Here is a 22,532-nt window from a genome sequence, read left to right as displayed (position 1 = left end):
GTTGCAACCCCCTTTGTGCCTCTCGCACTACTGCAACTACCTTTGTGCCTCTCGCACTGCGGCAAACACCTTTGTGCCTCTCGCACTGCTGCAACTACCTTTGTGCCTCTCGCACTGCTGAAAAACAACTTTGTGCCTCTCGCACTGCTGCAACCCCCACTGCGCTGCTACAGACCTCTGCACTCTAGCATTGCCTTGTCACTCCATTGCATCTTGCTTCTACCGACATCCGTCATCCTGCTACTGTCATTCGGGGCTCCCGTAGCCGGATATGATCCAAGAGTTTGGGTACCTCAAGGATCCTGCCCCTCATCTTCTGTAGTCCTCCTGACTACAACTCAATGTCTCCCCACCTCTTCTCTAGAGGTGCATGAGCACTCATGGCACAGTCGTCATCCGTCTCGACTTCTTTCTCCGCCTTAGCCGGAACTGCCTTGGAGTCAGAAGTCTCTCCCTTATTCTTCTTCTTGAGATGCTAGGTTGCATAATGACCCAGCTCCCCACAATGGAAGCACTTCACCTTGGAGAAGTCCTTCTTTTTCCTCTTCCCCTGTTGTCCCGTAGATGCCAGAGTCGCATCCTCCTCCTCTTTCTTGATTCGACCCCCTTTGTTGCTACTCCCTGCCTTGGTCAATTGTCTGATCTCTTCTTGGTAAAGAGCTGCCCACATCTCTTCCCATCCTGGAAGATTAGCTCTGCCCAAAATGCTTTGGACAAATATCTCTCAATCCTCAGAGACTGCATTCAGGGTGGTCCTCACCATGAACTCCTGATCCAGTGTGGCCCCTATGCAGTGTTGCGGGGGAGCGCCCCCCCCCTTCGAACCCGCTCCCGAAGCGCGCTCCGGGCGAGAGCGGCTCGGGAGCGCGCTCCCGTAAAAAAATTTACGCTCCCTGGTCTGTTAGGGAGCGACTCAGGGAGCGATCGCTCCCGCGCTCCCGGAGCGTTTTTTAATGCCCGGGAGCGATCGGGGAGCGATCGCTCCCTGATCGCTCCCGGGCATTAAAAAACGCTCCGGGAGCGAATCGGGCCGGGCCGGGAGCGGTTCGGCGGAAAAAAAATCCGCCGGACCCGAAAAAAATAAAAATTTTAGAAATTTTTTTTTGTTTTATAAGGCCAATGGGCCAAAAAAACTTTCATTATCACTTCATTGAGCAAGTTGGAGCTGGAGCAAGAGCATTGGAGCGAAGAGCAAGTGCTGAGGAGCGAGGAGCAACTGCCAAGGAGCGAGGAGCAAGCCTGCAGAGGTAAGTAACTTAGTAATCTAGTTAGTTTAGCTGGTTAGGTAGTTAATTTAGTTGATTTAATTTAGTTGTTTGAGTTTAACTGTTTAAAAATCATGTATTTAAATTAAATTAATAAATTAAATGAATTAATCCCAATAAACTAAATTAATTTGCAGATTCAACACTCAAAACCCTACAAACATCAAACACCATGGACCTGGGGATATTTATTGGCATTTTCCTCTTCCTGGTCCCTTTTATGGTTATTATGGTGGTGGAGAGTAGGAAACGGAGGGGGCCTCAAACTGAAGAGGTGGATGAAGAAGCCGAAGGAAGTCAAATGGGTGAAAACCCCAGTGAGGAGGAGGTGGAGGAGGGTGAACATGACCCTCAAAAAACTAAACAAGACCAAACTCCATTGTGGAAATATGTTCACAGGGCTGAAACAGGGAGAGGGGGTGGAACCACTAAATTTCATTGCCCCCATTGCAACACTGATTACACAGGCTCATACACTCGTGCTAGAAGACACCTCTGCGGGAAAAGGCCATGGGACGGAGAGAAACAAATAGGAATCAAAACTTGTGCAGCGGTGTCAACAGCAGATAGAGCCAAATACATAAAGGAAGAGGAGGACGCCCAATACAGAACAAAAAGATCAAGGGGTTTCTTTGAACCAAGCTCACAATCACAAAGAACTCCTTCAGCATCCTCCCAAGGCAGTGGATATGGACATGGAGGCACAGGGTCATCATCTTTAAGGCGTAGAACCATATCAGATTTCCTTGATGAGGGGTGTAGGAATGATGTGGATTCAAAAGTTTACAGGTTCCTCTATGCATGTGGGATACCATTCAATGTTCTACGCTCACCTTATTGGCACGAAATGGTTTCTGCCATAAATGATGCCCCTAAAGGATACAAGAGCCCTGGGTATGACAAGGTAAGAACTGTTGGCCTTGATCATGAAAAAGCAAAAATATCACATTCTTTGAATAAAATGACAAGTTCTTGGACTGACAATGGGGTGTCCATTGTATCTGATGGATGGACAAATGTAAAAGGCAAGCCATTGATAAGTGTTCTTGCTGTGTCTGTTAGTGGTCCCATCTTTCTAGCTGCACATGATTACTCAGACAAGTTCAAGACCGCTATCAACATTGCAGAAGCATTACTTGAAACAATTGAGCATATTGGCCCATACAATGTCATCCAAGTCATCACTGATAATGCTCCTAATTGTAAGGAAGCGGGAGCAATTATTGAGGATAAATACCCGAACATATTTTGGTCTGGATGTTTGGTTCACACATTGAACCTTTTGTTGCATGATATTGTCAAAAACAAAAATGAACAATACCAATGGATTGGTGATTTGTACAAGAAAGGAAAACAAATGATAAAATTTATTACAAATCATAGCAATACCCATGGCCTTTTCCGCAGTCACTCGAGATTGGAGTTGCTGAAGATTGCGAGGACTAGATTTGGTAGCTATTACCTCACCTTCAGGCGCCTTTTGAAGGTAAGAGAGGCATTAGCTAGCATGGTATCAAGTCCACATTGGCAGGTGTTAAAGGAAAGGGCTACAAATGTCGCTGACATGGCAGGTTTTGAAACGGTGGAGGAGGCCGCTCTTGATGGGCAGTTTTGGACAACTGTGAGGCAAGTATTGGATTTCACCAAGCCAATTTATCACATGATTCGGTTTGCAGATACAGACAAACCAGTGATTGGCGAGGTGTATGAGCAAATGGATACCATGTTGGGGGAAATAAAAGACATTGTTCATAATAAAGATCCCAACTTGTACAAACTGATTCATGATTGTGTGTGTGAACGGTGGAATAGGCTTAACCTTCCACTACATTGCTTGGCGTATATCCTTACGCCAAAATACTACTCTACATCTTGGTTGGGCCAACCTGTAGCAGGGGGTGGGGTTAGGACCAAACCCCATTTAGATCAAGAGGTAACTAAAGGATATCTGGAAGCATTAGAAAAGTTGGTGCCTGACAGGGAGGAATGTGCAGCGGTGCGCCTTGAAATAGGCAGATACTTCAGTGGCACTGGTTTGTATGGTAACTTCCATGCAATGGACGACAAAGATAAATTTGATTCTCTCACATGGTGGGAAACATATGGCGGCCACGGACTTTTGCCAAAATTGGCAAAAAAAGTTCTTTCACAGGTTGTAAATTCTTCTTCTGCAGAGAGGTGTTGGAGCACCTACAGTTATATACATAATGTGAAAAGAAACAGACTCAACGAAAACCGAGCAGAAAGCTTGGTTTATGTGCACTACAACTTGAGGTTGTTGAGCCATTACTGTGATCGGGCTAATGAAGATCCCACATATAAAATTTGGGACAATCACCCTGAGGACGACAATTTGGAGGATGGCATTGTACATATTGAAGAACTAGAAGAGGAGCTTGTAAGGGATGAAAATGAAGCAGCTGCAGCAGCCATGCCACCTCCACCTCCACCATCTAGTAGCAGTGCTCGAGGCCCGAGTCTTGTTCCATTGTTGTCGCCACCTCCATCGACACCCTCGCGTGGAGGTTCTAGTACTGGTCGTCGGTCTGTGCGGGAGACTCCTAGAAGACCACCACGACCTGCTTATACTCCTGGAGACTCTCGTGGCAAGGGCCACTTGTAGATTTACAGTTTACTTGTCTTTTTTAGTTTCTATTAGACTTTAGTTTTCATAACTGTTGAGTTTTGAGTCCTTGACTCTTGACTCTTGACTCTTTCATATCATCATTATGACATTATGATATTTTTTTGTAAACATTATATCACTGTGACAATGAAAATTTGAAGTTTGAAGTTGGGCCTTGGCAATTATAACTCATTGGTAATGATTGTGAATTATGAATATGATGCTTTGTGAAAGACTAAAGTTGTTTCATTCATCTCATTATTCATGTTTCATTTTATAAATTTTTAACATTTAATATCATGTTAACAGTTAGAAGTTAGGACTTAGAAATATCTTCGATATTACTTCTTGTAATGGTTAAACTTGGCTTACAAGTACAACTTTGGTGATCAATGATGATAAATGTTATTGAATTTTCAATTCTGAAAGCTTGAAGTTGAAACTTTAATATTGAATTTGATGAATCATGATTTATAAGACTCAATATGTTGCAGTTGTAATATGTATTTTACTAACTTGTGGACATGGTTGATGACGATTATAATTTCTAGATGATTGATGTGATATGGTTCAATGATCAATTTATGTTTTTTTATGTTTTTAACTTTTTTATGTCTATTTCATCATTCTACATGTTTTTGTTGACATATATGTATCAAAAATTAAAAAATATAAAAAATATATATATTTTTAAAAAATCGCTCCCGGATTCGCTCCCAAACCGGGAGCTTCTGAAAATGGTCGCTCCCGCTCCCGCTCCCAAGTAACATTGCCCCTATGGAAGTAAGTTGTTCTCGAATCTCCTACAATCTGAGGAGGTATAGATCTATCTGCTCCCCCTTCTGCATTTGATACGACCGCAACTAATTCTCTAATAGCATCTTCCGCTGCACGGAAGTGCCCTGATACAATGTCGTCAAAGTATCCCACATCTCCTTTGTCGTGTTCTTTTCGGCAATATGTGGTACGACATGATCCTTGACCCCATCAAGGATTATGCACTTTTCCCTTGCCATTGCATCCTCATACTTGTCATTATCAGTTAGGTCGAGTGGGATAGCCACGATTCTCAAGGCGAAGCCCTTGATGCGATGTCTATCCAGTACTGACAGGATCCTGGCCTTCTAGATGACAAAGTTGGAAGCCCCATCCAACCTGTCCTGGTCCTCAATCTGTTCACTGTCGTCTCTGCTCCTTCTGGACTCCCTCTGAGATTCGACTTCCCTCTTGGAAATCTCCCTCTGGGTCCTGATTTCCCTGCTGTAAATCTTCCCGCCAACTGTCAATCTGCTCCTCTTCGATCCTCTTTGCAATGGCAACGCGGATCTAGATTTCTTGGCTAGAAATCTGTCAAGGCAACGACTCCCTCTACCTTGGTTCTGTCCCGTTAGGTACTATTCTGCTTCGACAACAACAACACCCCACCAGCTTCCTAATCCACAATCTACCCACAGCTCCCTATGCCCCAGCAACTGAAGAAACTAAGCCTTCCAGCTCTGCGCAATCCCAGCAAAGGCTAAATCACTCCTCTGGCCAACTGCGTCAAGCCTACCTGACTGAGTAGGATGACGTGGCTCTTCATGAGCCTCTTCTGCCTCTCTCTGCCTCTATGTTGGCCCTCTCTCTGGCTCGAAATGATGACGCAGGCCCTCTGCGTCACTCCTCTGTTGCTTTCTTCTTAGGAGCAACTCTGTCTCTCGGGACAGCTGCTACTGCTGCAAATACTTCTGATTATGCTAGTGCCTTCAGTCCTCCTATGATCTGCAATGCTCTGATACCATGTTGAAATTTCTAAATGTTACCCATTAGAAATCCCTATTGCATTATCTGGTTTATTTCACCTACTTGTTTATTCCTTAACAAGTTATTTATTCATATAAATACAGAAAATAAACACAAATGCAGCCTTAACCCATATACAGATCAGCAACTGAAATACTAGACAAACACACAAGCGACACCGTTATTTTTTAACAATCTTCCTCGGAAAAACCCAATGCAAGAAACCAGTGCAGCAGTTTCGAAGGTTTTATTATTATGCGGATTTCTTGAGTACAACTAGGGTACCAAACTGGCTCACCCAACAGAGATTTTTACACGGCAGTAATACCTCTTCTCGGAAGCAGATATTCAGCTTCTCAGCACTAGTTTGCCCCACAAAAATCCTTCTGACGCTTCTTTAAGGCTCTGCGTCAGCCCTACTAGCCTCTGCGTAGCTCTGGAACCCCCTGCGTCAGCCTTCTGCCTCTCTGCGTCAACTCTCTAGCCTTCTGCGTCACCCACACAGGCCCCTCAACTTCTACACAGTCTCTAGCTACCTCTGCGTGGCTCCTACTGCCTCTGCATAGCCTCCTCAGTCACTGCACTGACCCTCTAGCACTATCTTTGCCTCTCTACTATGTACTCACTGCCCCTCGCTGCAACTCAGATCACTTGTTCGAATTTTCTCAACAAACCCCGCTCCAGAAAATCGAACTGACTGATCAATCTTGGTGTATCTCCAACTGACCCTCAAGCCTCCTCTTATACTTTTCCTGTTGAGTCTTCAACAGCCGAGATTAAATCTTTAATCAACGGCCAAGATTAGATTTAGCTTAATCCATGTCGTTTACAACATTTTCACCCAGCTTTATATTAATACCCATTAATATTTTAATTTTCCGAAGTTTAGACTCAGGAACCCCATTGAAAATATTAATTATTTTAATATCTCTCTAACCGAGTGGAATTTCCCCAAACCATTTATGGGTCTTGGAGATCTCATGTGTTTTAGCCTCTCCACCAATTTTCATGGCTAGAGAACATCTGATGCTACCCCAAATCAACATTCCACATAACATTGTTACCTTTAATCGACCAGCGAGGCCTACTAGGGATTATCCCATCTATGGCTTCATCAAATCTTTCACAAGTGCTTGAGCCTCCTCACATTGACCATGTTATAGCTCATGCCTTTTCCATAAACCAAGGTTTTCTTTCCAACCCTAACCTCATAGAATCCATCAAACCCTAATAATAAAGTTGCCTCGGGTTTTCTTCAAACCCTAGAATTCTTTTAAGTCTCCACCATCCTCTTCTTGCTTCCATTAATGGTGTCATCATCGAGGTGATCTCCATGGCTTTTCTTCAACTTGGCTCTAATACCATGTTAATTTTCCATAGGGCTACATTGTTCTTTGCTTTGATAATTGCATTTCTTCATTAACACATTAAGTTCACCCCATAACATTATAACATTATTCAGATTTACATTATTATTCATCAGCATATGCAACTATGTAGAAAGAACAATATCATCATCATCAATGCAGTGGAACATAAAGGAACAATAGAAGAAAAGCATGCACACATAGAGACACTAGGATTGGTCAGAGACCAGGGCAAAACCCACTACGGGGAAAACCCTTGCAAATTCTTCTTCTTCTTAGATCGTCATCAAATGATTTAGCAAAAGAGAGTACAATGATCCATATCTTTATCTATGCAACAAAACAACTAGAACATCCATAACATGACCTTAAACATGCTTGTACTCAAAGAACCTGATTTTGAGGACTGTAATGCACTATCACTGACTGTAGTCAACTGCTGAATATGGTTGTCACTGAGCGGAATCTTCAGAATACTGATACTTCATCTTTTGGTCCCGGACGCATGCCCAGATATTGTGTGCGAGCATCTAAGACTGATCTGGATGCTTTCTGGAGAACTAGATGAGTGCATCTGGGACTGATTTGGACGCTCCTAGGTGAACTGCGTGCAAGCATTTGGGGTCCAACTGCACTGCGGAAAGCCTAGCCTCCCAGACGCTCTCTTAGACACCCTGTGCGAGTGTCTGAGACTTCCCGAACGCTCCCTTGACCATATTGTGCCAACGTCTAGGGACGAAAAACCTTAGTTACATGCGAGCGTCCAAGACTCAGAAACCCTAGACACGTGCGAGCTTCGACGTTGTAGTTTCGGACCCTTTGTGCGAGCTTTCCTCCGTCAGACCTGTGTGAACCAAACAATAGAAGAGAGGAGAGCGCTTGATGATTGTCTCCAAACGAGCTTGAGGTCTCTTCTATATATAGGTTTTCATGAGGGTCCACTTGGTGTTGAGGCCGACCTGTCCAATTGTACATGTGCTTAGAGCCGACCTAATCCAAATACATGAGTAAATGAATAAATTCAAAAACCAACTTTTGCTTGTCCAAATAGGGTGATCTTTAGGTCGATTTTGGTCCTCTCAAAAAGAAGAATCTATTGCAATTATTATCTTCATCATATGAGTTGTCCAAAGTGGAATTTGACCGCAGTTGCATCATTTTAACAAAGCGAAATTTCAATCCACCATATAAAAACTAGAGATCCAAGCAAAGTAACCCCTGCCCACAGTCCGTGAACTTGGAGACCAAGGATTTGAGTACTTGCACACACTATGTATTATCTCAAAATAACAATATAAAGCACCACATACGAAGCTCGTAGTCAATACATACCACAGATCAACAACAAGAACACCTCGAGTTGCACCCCAAAGTCTTTTATTATAGTAGAAAAAAATAGTTCCGCGCGGGACAATAGTTTACAAAATGTTTCAGCAGCAATTCTAGCCAAAGATCAAGATGACTAGAGTAGTGTTGCGAACATCGTAATTCAATCGCGATTCTTTTGCCCAGCCGATTTAATCGCCGATGTTTGCGGTGATTTTTTTATCGCCAAAAAATCGCGATTTGTTCGATAAAATCGCAATCCGACGCGAAAAAATTGTGTGTGCTCCGAACAGTGGTTTTTAAAGCGATTTTTGGGATTTTGTTTGTCATTTTTTCCAAACAGCGGGCTTGTTTGAGAGATGAGGAGGAGAGGAAGTCAACTACAAGGGCAAAGGAGGAGAAAAACGAAAGATTTTAGCATTCCAAGCAAGACAAATTCGAGTTTGGACCAAATTTTTGCAACAAAGCGTGGTTTCCAAATATGGGCACCAAATTTAGCCATTTGTTTTGGTTTTTTTCTTGTTTTTGCTTGGGTTTCTATAACCCATTGATTATCAATGATTTTTGAATGGATTTGATTGTGTTTTTTTTTTCATTTTTGTTGCATAGAGTGGAGAGGGTTCATTTTGGTCAAAAATGCAAAAACTTGATTGTTAGATTTATTAATTTAATTTCTTCTTGTGCTCTATTTTTTCGCATCATTTTTGTTTGGGTTTGAATGTGCATTTTTTCTATTATTGTTGCATTGAGTTGAGGTTTTTTTTTGTCAAAATTTAAATGTGTTGTATGTAAATTTTATTTTTATTTTTTTAACTTGCAATTCTTCTTGTGCCCTAAGTTCAACTTCAAACTTCATCTTACATTAAAACTCAAGAGTTCAACCAAGTTACAAACATGCCAAAGAAATTGGACCCTCTATGAGAATTTGGTGAACCTAATAGAGGGTTTGACAAATCAAACTTGTCTTGCAAGTTGTGTGGGCATCATATGATAGTGGGGGTGTATAGATTGAAGTATCACCTTGCACAAATCCCTGGACATGAGGTAGGGCCTTGCACCAATACAAATCCAGTAATCATCCGAAGGGCCCTCACATCATTGGAAGAAATAGAGCAAACCATACAGTCCAAGTTAGTTCTAAGGAGTCAACTAGCAGGGAATAGAGTGTTAAGAGGTGAATATGAGAGTGGCATTGGTTCTACTTCAGCATCAATATCTACAACCAACCCTATAGCTGCCTCATCATATTTTGTTCCTAGAACCACGGCTGGTTCACAACCATCTATCTCTTCAATACTTAAAAAAAAAGGAGAAAGAAGAAGCTGACAAGTTGTTGGGCAAGTTTTTTCTTTGGAGTGATATTCTTTTTAGCGTTGCAAGGAATAATCCATTTTTCCAGTTTGTTGCTGATCCTATTGCAATTGTTGGCCCAGGGTACAAAGTCCCTTCTTGTGATGACTTTAGAGGTCGCATTCTTCAAGATGAAAAGGTTGAATGCACCAAAAGATTGGAGGAGTTTAGGGCATCATGAGCACACACAAGATGCACTGTGATGTAAGATGGTTGGACCGATCAAAAGGGGAGGAGCCTTATAAACTTCTTGGTTAATTGTCCCAAGGGGATAATGTTTATAAAATTTGTTGATGCATATGCACATATCAAAAATGCAAAATTATTATGTGATTTGTTGGATGTGTTTATTTTGAAAGTGGGTCCACAACATGTTGTCCAAGTCATAACGAACAATGCTGCAAATAATGTTGTTGCTGGCAAGATGCTTATGGAGAGGCATCCTACTTTATTTTGGACACCTTGTGCTGCACATTGCATTGATTTGATGTTGGAGGACATAGGAAAAATTCCTTTTGTCAAAGATATTGTTGACTCATCAAAAAGCATTACAAAATTTATATATAATCATGCATCTGTGCTTCATTTGATGAGAACATTCACAAACAACAAGGAGTTGGTACGCCCCGCCATTACACAGTTTGCCACTAGTTTCATATCTCTTCAATCCCTTTTGAATTCTATGTGGGAAGTGAAGAGAATGTTTTTTTTTCAGATCAATGGCGTGCTTTGGCATTTAGCGACAAACCAGAGGGAGAGGCCATATGCAGATTAGTTTCATACCAGGAAAGCTTATGGGTGGGAGTGCAAGAGGTGTGCAGCATTACTGAACCTTTGGTAAAGGTTCTTCGATTAGTTGATGGTGACAAGCCCGCAATGGGCTACTTGTATGAGGCCATGGACAGGGCCAAAGAATCCATTCGGACCTACTATGATGATAAGGGAGATGAGGGGTTTCAGAAACAACTCCTCCTATGGGAAGTGATTGATGAACAATGGAACAACACACTCCATCGTCCCATTCATGCTGCAAGGATCTACCTGAACCCCGCATTTGCTTACCCCTATGGGTTCTTATTTGATGCTGAGGTCATGGATGGATTCTTCACCTGTGTTCAGAGGATGGTGCCATCTCCAGCAGAACGTGCAGAAATCTCCAAAGAAATGGAGATATACAGGATGGCAGGTGGCACATTTAGCTTTGAAATGGTTGTGGTTGATAGGAAGACTAAAATGCCAGGTATTTTTTAGTTTGTTTCAAATTTCATTGTTTCTTCAAGTTCATAACTTCATACTTTGCTTCAACTTTCAAATTTCATTTTTTCTTATGTTTATCTTATTTGTAATTTTGTTGTAGATGCATGGTGGAGAAACTATGGTGCCAGAGTACCCCATCTACGATAGCTTGCCATTCGAATCCTCAGCCAAACACGTAGCTCCTCAAGATGCGAACGCAACTGAAGTGTATTTGAAAGAATACACACCAAAAAGCACAACAGGTTAAACTTAAACCTTAAAATATTCCAAATTTCCAATTAATTTTTTAAATTCATTAAATAATATTGTTTTTATAATTATCATTTTATGACCTTTGTACAGGTTGGAGTCCCAGCGACTTAATGACATGGTCTACATCTACTACAATCTTCGATCGTGGGTGAGGCAACTTGAGAGGACACCTGATATGGAGGCCATCTCATTGAATGGGATTGACACCACTGCTGCATGGAGAGTTGAGGAAAAGAGGCCTCTCATGGAGTCTGTCGCTGATTGGTTAGAGCAGGAGGTAGTGGAGGGGGTAGAAGGGGAGGAAGAGGAGCAACAGGAGGAGGAGGTGATACCACCTACCTAGGCTACCCCTCTCACCAGTAGAGGACTTGTTCTACCTCCTGTAGCTCCTAGTTCTTCAACTTCTAGAGCATGACAAAGTCCATTGCCAACTCCACCGACATCTACATCTAGAGGGAAAGCTATTGCATTTTCTCGCAAGAGGGGCAGAGGAAATCAGTAGTATTAGTTATTTGGTTCATTTTATTGTATATGACATTATGACTCATAATATGAAATACATTATTATATTTTTTGTTGATATTTTGAGGTTGAGTTGGGACTTAGGACTTACTATTCAAGACATGATTCACTGTTATGTGCGATGTAGCACTAGAAATGATATTACACATCTTATGTATTAGTTCTTTTATCATATTTATGTGTCAATGCATTTATTTTATGTTGTAAATACTTTAGATATTAAAAAAATTGAAAAAAAAATGAATATTTTTGTATTTGCCGATTTTTTCCTGATTTTTCCGATTTTTTCTTATTTTTTCCAGATTTTTCCGATTTATTCCCCTCACCAATTTAATCCCGATCGCAATGTTCACAACACTGGACTAGAGACACAACTGGCTCTCTAATTTATATATAAATTCTCCAAATGGAAAAACAGCTAGTTTCTTTGATCCTTATCAAAATAATCTAGGCCGTTGATAAATACTTCAAGATCTTTTAATCTTGGGCCTTGATTTTTTTTAAGGAATTTTCAAATTTATCATTTAATTCCATTTTAATTAACTCAAAATTAATTAGTTTGAGCTAATTTCCTCAAAAATTTGATTTTGACTTAACCACCAAGGTCCAAGGGTCCAAATTTTCTTGAAAAATACAATATTCCCTTGGTGGAGGACCTTTAAAAATTGACTCTTTTAAGACCCACGAATTTTTCCATTTGGAGAATTTATTTTCCTAAAACAATTTAATTTGACTCTAATTAATTAATTTTCTGGCTTAGGATTTAATTTTATTTTGTTAGAAAAAATAATTAATTTACACATGAGAGGATTAATTATTTTTCCAACCCTCTAATACATATGATTTTTCATGTACAAGACTCAAAAAGGGAATACACATTCATCTCTTAGACCCTCAAGACACATAACCCATCTGCAACTCAATATAATCTAGTAAAAAAACTGATTTATAATAAAATAATTTAGCCAATTAGCTTAAATTATTCCCAAACCACTTTTACATTAGACTCGACTAAAAACACTAGGACTCGCCTGATAATTCAAGTCTCGACAATAAATTTCACCTTAGCTTTGGGGGTTTAAGCTGGAGGGAAAAAACTCTTCTAATTAACCATGTCGAAAAACACAGGTAATCAATGAGGTTAAAAAACCTCCTAGGATGCAATTCATCATCAAAATATAAGATTACGTAGGTTGTTACATAAACTCAAGGTTTTACTAAGATCATTTACAATATATAACTTGCAGAATGGGATGACCATAACACGTGAAATGCTGATATGTGATCCAATCCATGTTGAAAAAGTTGGTACTTCCGCTTCCCTGGAACTTTGGCAATTTGAGTGCAACACTGTCCAACGAAATGATGACTCTGCTATCTCGGAATTCGTCCTTCTAAACTCCCATGTGTGAACTAAAGATGTGTATATGTGATCCGAATTGATGCCCAATGGAGAAGGTCAAGTATCTTTATATAGTGGTCTTATGGTGCCCCAGGGGCAACTCTCTTCGACTAGGCCAACCTATCCTTGTGGTAGGCTGACTTGTCTTTTGGAGGCAAATTAAATTTAAAATTCAAAATTTAAATTTCTTTCTTTTGATTTCTTTTTAGGGCCGACTTGAATACTGACCATAGCCACCAAAAATCAACACAAGCCCTAGTTTATCTAGGCAGAAAGTCAAGTGTTGTGTTTTGTTTCCCTGTTTTTGGAGTAGGCCAAGCCCATTAAAGGGTTGCCTGGTAAGCCTTCTTGGAGCAAATATCAGGCCTGATCTAGACTGAAACCAAACCTGATAACAGGTTTGAAATCAAGCCCTGTTACAGGCCCAAAATCAGCCTAAAGTGCAGACCCAAATCTGTGCTTTTGGAGCAGGCCACAAGATTGGTTGCAGGCCCGTTTTTCTTGAGGAAGTTGGGTCCTGTGCAGGCCTGAATTCTTGAGGAAGACCAAATTCCCCTTAATCAAACAACAGTTTTATGCACATTTGAGTCACTGCTGAGGCTAAGATATCCCTGGAGAGCAAAGGTGTTTAAGGACAAGGAAGAGTATGATCGAGCACTATGAATAGAGCTGGCCTACAGCTAGGAGCAAGCCTTTGATTGGGCACAGGCCACAGGGCATTAAGGGGCTAAGGGAGCCCTAAAAGGATAGTTCAGTTGTGAGAACCTCTGACACCTTACGACGCAAGATTTGAAGAATGTTTGTAGGCAAGGTATAAACAGTGTGCTGACAACACATCAAGTTTAGGACTAATGGGCGAGCAGATGAAGGAACAGAAAACTAAATGAAGAGGAAAAGACTAGTGTTGAAATAGGCCAAGGAGCAAGTCAAGAACAACAAGAAAAGCTAAGGAAAGACTGATGATAGAGCCAAGGACTAGGACAATACAGAGGAGCAGGACAAGTGGTTGTGATCAAGATTGATGGTGCAAACTTAAGGGTGGCATGGTTGGGTGACAACCCTACAGAAGAAAGGCAATTTGCATGAACCAGGAAAAGTTGTGAAATATCTTGAAGAAGTAGGTTGGTGCCTAAAAATTTGTTGAGTTGGTACTCAACTAGGAGATTGAAATCTCCTGTAGGTTGGTACCTACAGATTCGTTGAGTTGGTGCTCAGCTATGAAATTTCCTGTAGGTTGGTGCTCACTTTGTAAGAGGAAGTTTACAAAATATTTACAAAGAAAAAATGTGTAAGTGTTTTTGATATAAAGATTTGTCTTTCATGATTTATGTGCATCAAATGTGTTAAAAGCTAAAAATAGTTAATAGAAATGAAACACTAATTCACCCGCCCTCAGTATTTCCAAAAATTGGTATCAGAGTAAGTTCTTTTAGAGACAACCTAACGACTGGACTAACTACTGGAGGTACGCCTCAGAAACACAGATGGCAAAGTCAAGAAGGCATGACAACAAACCCCCAACAGAAGTCTCCTACATAGTCATGAATAAAAAATCTTTTAAAGAAGAAGAAGACAATCAGAAGAAACAGACAGATCTAAAAGAAGGTTACACCATTGATTTTGAAGCAGAATTTGTGGCTCCTCATGGACAAATAATCAGGTCGACCTACTGGATAATGTAAAACGATTCTTGTTGCACATACTCATTTTCTTCCCATAATTTGTAGATAGCGCGGACCTCCCTGGCAATGGTGAGAATGTGAGTGCCTAACAAGCAGCGAATTATGTCTGTGCCTTAAGCTTCACCAGCTCAAAATCAAATAACAAACAGTTAGCACAAAGCATCTGCTAACTATGTGGAAAGTGCAATGGAGTCTCTGTGGCATCAACCAAGTTCATAATAAAGTGAATCTTACTCCATAATCCGTGAACTATTCACATTAAAGCAACAATTCTTTCATGGAAACTACAAATGATAGAGAACAAAACACATATAGGAAGCGCAAACAAGGAAACTAATTGCGCTGAATTCTCTTAAATACATATATTGAATATTTTCCCTGCTCCAACATTTGTTTATCATTCTCAATGTCATTTATATTATGGATATCGAAGACTAAAATATAACAGTTTGACCAGAAGAATGTCGTTACCCTTGAAGAGGGGATGATTTTATCGGCAGGGTCTACCTTTTCTTCAAAGCACACAGCAGAAAACTAATGGGCTTTACCCATTCAAGCCTCTAGAATGGTGGTTTGGAGCAGTGTTACACTTATTGCCTAATTATCGGAATTACTGTGACAATGTCGTGAAAACCAGCCTTTGGCGATAATATTGGCAATATATATCACGATAATTTCCCCTTCTTAAATTATTATGATAATTTAGAAATTATCACCCTATCTCCCTCAATATTACCTTATAACCAAATTTTTAGCCATTTAATCCTTGTTTTTTTAACGTGAGTAAAAGGATTGAGTTCGAAGAATACTGTGACTATTTTCGACAGTAGGAAATCTATTGCTTTCATTTCCCATGATTCATTGCATGAGATACACCTGAGTAGTTAATGGTAAGATTACATTTTTAAGTAAAAGCGACAATAAATTTTTAACATTGTCAATTATTGTTTCATGATGTTTGAGAATAGTTCCAACCTTATTGGATTTCATATGGATAAAGAAGAAATTTAAATCAATTCAAAATTCAGTAAACTTAATAGATTCCAGGATTTTAGGATTGTTGGGATTGCAACATTTCCACTAGATTTTGTACTATATAAGGGTATGGCATTGACATTTAATCAGGAGCACCAAGCTGGTGGCATTGATTGTTGAACTCCTCTGTCATGACCCTAGTAAAAATGTACCCTTCACTCAAGCAAATTCACTGACTAGGCATGTTAGGTTTTTCCATTCTTATTTTAATGCTCAAAGAGTGATACTAATAATGAGGATCTCAACATAGGTAATGATTTTGATGTTATGTAGCTATTTGTTGTAGCATGATTTTTTTTGGACTCTAAAGGCCATTTAGAGCCTCTTTGTTGGTATTTTGGTTTAGTAATGGATTGAATTCCATGCTGTTTTGGATATATCGACTCGTACTCACTATATACATGACAAACCTTGCACATTTATGTATAATGGTTTGGATTCATATGGATGCACGTGGACACATATTTTTTTCTCAAAATTTAACCTTTTATGTATCTTTTGTTCGACTAATTTTTTGATCCGATTTTTTCCCATTTTTAGTCTGGATCAAAATTTTGGGGTCGACTAGCCTGGTTTTCATAACATTGTTGAGGATGTTGTGACCAGTTTTCGTCAAGCAAACAAGGAGAAATCTGTTGTTTTCATTGCCATGATTCATCTCATGAGATATATTTATTTTTGTTTTGATGTGATTTTGTATCATCATATTAAAGTTTATGACTTGGCACAAATATCATGTTTCAGTATTGATATCTAATACACCACTTATATAAATGTACATCTTGTAGATATCATATTTCAGTATTGCTATTTAATTTACCACTTGCCATCTTCAACATATTTTATATCTTGTATATCAGTTTTATTTTCATGTTTATGTAGCAATGTCTGTGTTGATATTCATATTGCTTTAGAAAAATAATTGATCTGTTTTCCATTTTTATAAGTTTAGAACAATAATTTATATTTGAGACCCCGATAAATTTAACATTGGTCTGGAGAGTGACCCGGGTAAATTGGAGACTGCTATGAGCCGAATGGTAAGACGGTAACAATCAAAAATTCGTAACTGGTTGCTGTAGACCTCCCAGCCACAGTGAGAATGAGCACGATGCAAGTACAGGGGTATGTTTGAGTCAGCTCAGAATCAAGCCTCTTCACATATCTGACTGGCAAACATTTTAACCAAATTTGTTGGAAGCCTGACACTTCTGATAAACAACCCCTGATTAAGGGCAAAGAATCAGTCCATTGTATTCCATCTCTTGTTGGCCGGGAGAAAATCTACTCGGCCTTGCGCGGCCTATTGTTGCCTTTCAGGATTAAATCATCTCAAAACTCGGTGCCTAGGGCTGACACCTGTGAACAATCATGATATAGGGTAGCAGACCATTGTTACTATCACGGTGGTTATTATTATGGCTCCATTGTTACAATTTTACTACAAATTTTCCAGAAAACAAACATTGTGTTCGATTACATAACAATGAATGCATATAAAAGAAGAAAGATGGAATTAGAAGCACCAATTCTAAGTCAAGAATAATAGAAGAGCTAAGCTCGCACGCAGGTTAGATAGTCATTCCGGAGCAATAAACCGACTAAACATCAGGAGAGTAAAAATAGAAATAATTGGGGACTTACCAATTCTTTGGAGAGAGGCGCTGCACAGCGAGGACACCTCACCGGATTTTGGGATAACATCTCCCTGTGTTTGAAGTCTGTCTGCGCCATTTTGTGAGTTTCATCCAACAGTTTTTCTTCGGTGTAACGACAGTGTAAATCAAATTATGTAGGCTTTTTACTAGAACTTCGCATGCGTTTCTGTGACTATCCAAAATCTATTTGCAAAGAATTCAACATAAAAGTTTGAAATTTTGGGTTTTAAGTTTGATTTAATGAGTTAAAATATAACTTTGTGAAACCATAATGGTAATAATTGCATTTTAAAGCTATGGTTAATTATTTATTTGTTTATGGGATAATGGATTTTTATTTTCCATATTAATTGGATTGTTAAAATTTATCCAGATGTATATACTCAACTACATTTTAGATTGGAACTTGTGATTTTTTAATCAAAAAAATATATGTTCTTAATTATAAGTTTGTTTTGATCATTATCTAAATTAACAAGGAGGTTAATACTCTAAACATAATCAAATACTTTCAAGTTTAGAGAGATTTTAATTCCTACACCGACTCATTGGCTAATTAAGCCACCTCTCTAAATCAATGGGTATGGAAGAAAAATGAGAGGTGATTACATCATTTAATCCCCAAAGCAACCATGGTTTATGAATTTAATCCACGTCTCATTCCCATTTATTAACGCATGTTATATCATCTCTCATATCAACCTTCAAGCATAGGGAGGGGATATGCAAGGACATGACCTTGTCTCTCTCACATGTGTATTGAATTCTTCCTTATGGTTACATAGTGATAAGGTGGGACAATCAAGCAATCCATGGTGAAATTTGCAATGACTCTTGGAGTCTCCTCAACGAGACTCAAACCCACCTGGTAATAGTTATTCTTGATCTTTGGTTGGTTCTTTGGAAAATTGGTCGACATGCTACACGATTTGTGTGTTTTCAATGGACAATTTCGAGGGTGCTTTGGTTATTAGATCACATTTGGAATTCAGTACCTAGAATTTTTCATCAAGTTCTACCTTTGGGTTAGAAGGATGTGCTTATGCAATGTCTCTCGCTTCCTTGGTTCTTTGTGGTGTGCATATATTTGGCCCTTTGAATTTCATCAATGCTCAAATTACGCTACTTTATGCACACTGTATGCCCTGTTTTTCAAATTTTTTTGATATACCCCTTTGGCTTTACTTGGAATTGGATTTGTTGTCTTCAATTCAAGTTCCATAAATTTTGGAAGTTCAGTGGCCTGTAAAATGCCATGCATATTCCACTGGACAGTTTGTCACAACTCATCTGATAAAATTATACTCAAAATCTAAAATAAATACTATGAGGGTTAATTTTTCCTTAGCTTTATGGATTTGCTAATTATTGTGTTATGCTTATTCATGAAATAGATAAAATATGGAAAATAGAGAATAGTGAAATAAAACTCACAAACCACAATGAACATAAGATATGATCTAGGAAACCCTTACAAGAGAAAACTCAGTTGGAAGGTGAGGTTGCTCTACTCTCTCTTTCTCTGAATGGAAATGGATGCAAGTACAAAGGAGTGAGACATGTGGCCCATGGGTTACTATAGTACACAAATCCTCTTTGTTTTCTCTCTCTCTATGCACTCTCAACTACTCTTCTCATTTATCAAACAAAATGCACTCGAATATAATAGAACCATATTTCCTCCTAGTGGCACGGTTATAACACAGTCATATAACCTACCAGTGGTTAAGTTTGACACATTCAACTCTTAACTAGAGTTACAATATCGACTCTTCTAGAGACTTTTCATCATGACCATGTCCCTAGCCCCTTTTCCATGAATAATGGGGGTTGATGTGGCATCCTCTCGAATCATGGTGGTAAAAATAGGAAGCTCAACTTCCAAGTGACATAACTATTACATATTAATTTTGTTTGAGGTCTTTCTTATGTTGTTGCAAAGCTATCTAAGTTTAGAATATCGCTAAGGGATGCAACACTTAAGCAACAAAGCCCTCCCCCCCCCCCCCCCCCCCCCGCCCTCACCCCCAAAGAAACATCATTTAATGTTTGAAATTGCTTCTAAAATGTATCAAACCCAATTCGCCAAACTAGGAGCCACTGGTAAAAATGGTCTTATAAGTTGATTCCTTTAATTTTTCCACTCTAAAAGTGTCAACATGGAGGACAAATAATATAATGATCCAATTTGGATCAACAACATTCATGGAAATAGTTCAAAAGTTACAAGGAACCCCTTAGATTATATAAGTGACAGAGATCCAATTTTGACTGGAATTTTTTGGACTATATTATTTTCTTATTTGGGTACTCAATTGGCTTATAGTTCATCTTATAATTGTTAATTTGATGGGAAAACTTAGATGGTGAATAAATATTTAAAAGGTTATCTTCATTGCTTTACATATAATAAACCAACACAACAGATCAGTTGGTTGCCCTCATCATAATGGTGGTACAACACATCCTTCCATGCTTCATAAAAATCGTCCCCATTTATGAAACTTTACGAATATCATCCTCCATCCATCACATCACCATTGAAAGGGACTATAGCGGTTCAAGCAATGGAGGACCACATAGGGCGCCAATAAAGGTTCTCAAACTAATGAAGGACGACTTGGTTATAGCAAAAAATAGGATAAAACAATAAGCAAATCAACATCAACATGAAAGATAATTTGAAGTGGGGGATTGTGTACTTTTTAAGCTACCACTAAAAAAACAGATGTCCCTCGAGTGACAAAAGAAGGACAATAAATTAGCTTCCAAGTATTATGGCCCCTATAAGGTGTTGCAAAGGATTGGAAGTATGGCTTAGAAATTGGAGTTGACTCCATACTCATGTGTACATCTAGTCTTCCATTTTTCTTGCTTAAAAAAGGTAACGAATGACAAGATCTCGGTCCAAACTATTTTACTAGAGATTAATGAAAAGAGGAAAAGCATACTAGAATCCCCAAAAAATCCTTGAAACAAGGAATAAGTAGTTGTGAAACCAAGCAATTACTAAGTACCTCATCAAATGGAAGAACCTACTAGTGGAAGAGGCAGCATGCAAAGATGAGTTATTTATGCAAAAATACCCATAGTCAGTCAAGTATTGAGGACAACACATGTGTGAAGGGCATGGGCATGTTAATCCCTAAACAAAGCCCCATGTAAAGCATTGGATGGTAAGTCATATTTTTGTTGTTATATTGGTGTGGTCAACTAGATTCTTTTATTATATTTGTACCCTTTGTCCTCCCCCCACCGCCGCGCGCGGCCCCCCCCCCCCCCACAACACACACTAAGGAGACCTAGTTCTAAAATCATCTCATCTTGTATTGTGTAATTATTTATTGTAAAAGGAGGTTTCCCCTTTGAAATAGATCGTTATTGATTGATATTTTATCATTTTCAAGGTGTTTACTTCATAACAATTTATTCACACTCCAAATTTCATAAAAAAAATTAAAATATATATATATATATATATATATATATATATATATAAAAAAAAAATTATATATATATATAGAGAGATATTGAGTTTAATGGGCCTAAATAATTTAGTTATAAAACACAATAGAAAATGACATTTTTGAAAAAAAAATGCTTCTCTCTATTTTTTTAGTCAACTTTGAATATTCAAAATCTAACTCTTGGGTTATGTTTTGAAGCTAAAAGGTCAATTTCAGCCATTTATTAATTTTTAAAATGTTTGATTTACCCAAGGAAATGAAAATTTGTTGGAATCAAATAAGTATAGCCTTAAGCATAAATATGATGTTTATAGTTGAGTAGAGGATCCTAGTTCTCCATTGTTTTGTCTCGTGTTATTGCTAGTAGTTGTTAGAAAACCAGAAAGGTAGAAAGATTTCCTTATCTTGATAATTACTTGTGATATGTATTTATCTTCTTTTAGCTCTTCTTTAATTTCTTTATGTCTTCTTTTACATTCTTATCATCAAGAAACTACTAAAACATAAATACGAAGATCAAGGACATGGGATGTAGGCTCTCAGCTAGGAAAAACCCCTCTTCTAAGGGAAAACCCAAAAATTCTCCTCTTCTATAGAACCAAATCAAATGAGACAATCAAGACCTTTTTACCAATACACATACCTCCTCCAATCCACCAAGTCAACCTCCTAAGATATTTTTTCCAAAGTTCAAAAGTCAACTCAAGTCAAACTCCTTCAATATTGTATCAAACTCATATTTTAGGTCTACTACTTCAAAATTTTCGGCCCTACTGCAAACCTGTAACTTCATCCCTTCTGCAACTTCAAATTTTCACACGTGTGAGCTAGAAACATGATCCGAATTGGATCCATGAAGAGTTATCAGAGAACCATGACTGTATCAGATTGGGACAGACTTCAAAGAATTAAGAGCAGCGATCAGAAGCACCTCTGAACAGTGGCAGTTGGCAACCAACGTGGAACGACGAGGACCTCGGTCAAAGTGCGCTGACTGAGGCCCATGGAGACTGCGCAGGAGGCGAAACTAGCCCCTAGGAAGCTCGAATCAGGAAAAGGAGGTAGTTTTTGACTGGGCAAAACCCCTCGAGAAGGAGAGGCCCCGAGCGCTTAGTCGCATGGGAGCCGGGAAAACCGTGGGGAAAAGGCTAAAGGCTAAGGCGGGACCCGCGCTCCAAAAACCGGCAGTATTTATCAGGGGCACCCTTGGGCGGTAAGCAGATTTGGCGAAAACAGAGCGATTCCACTCAGCGCCCGACGCATGGCAAGCGAAGGAGAGAGAAAACCGCCGCTCATCGCGCACTAACAGTCAAGCAAGTCAACCGCACGAAATGAGTGAATGGCGTCGGATCTGGAGGCCCCAGATCTAATGGCTGAGATCGCGCCCGATGGGGAAACCGGAATTGACAGGGGAATAAGCCGCGATCTATAAGAATTTGAGGTCTGATTTGACTGCCAAGGTGGCGGATGACTCATTCCACGATGTAACTGAAAAAATCGAACCGACGAAGCAAGCTGGCGCAGTTGGCAGGAGGACAAGT

At 39.4% G+C, this 22,532-nt stretch overlaps 1 protein-coding gene across 2 annotated transcripts in view; it reads right to left on the bottom strand.

Moving 5' to 3' along the window:
* Window positions 1–17,732, bottom strand: part of LOC149165351 (uncharacterized) — a 325,800-nt gene extending 308,068 nt beyond the window's left edge. Inside the window, exon 1 of one of the 2 annotated variants that reach the window (XM_089431120.1) lies at window positions 17,511–17,732. In XM_089431120.1, coding sequence (XP_089287246.1) covers window positions 17,511–17,600 — 90 coding nt within the window. In that variant the 5' untranslated portion in view covers window positions 17,601–17,732. The remainder of the gene's footprint in view (window positions 1–17,510) is intronic. The other variant, XM_089431121.1, reaches the window with a different exon arrangement.
* Between the last annotated feature and the right edge of the window lie 4,800 nt (window positions 17,733–22,532).

Source organism: Pinus tabuliformis, chromosome 5_1 (assembly GCF_031772625.1).
Source record: "Pinus tabuliformis cultivar Carrire ecotype Pingquan chromosome 5_1, CPIR1, whole genome shotgun sequence".
In the NCBI taxonomy this organism is placed as follows: Eukaryota; Viridiplantae; Streptophyta; class Pinopsida; order Pinales; family Pinaceae; genus Pinus; species Pinus tabuliformis.
This window is presented reverse-complemented; position numbering and strand designations above follow the sequence as displayed.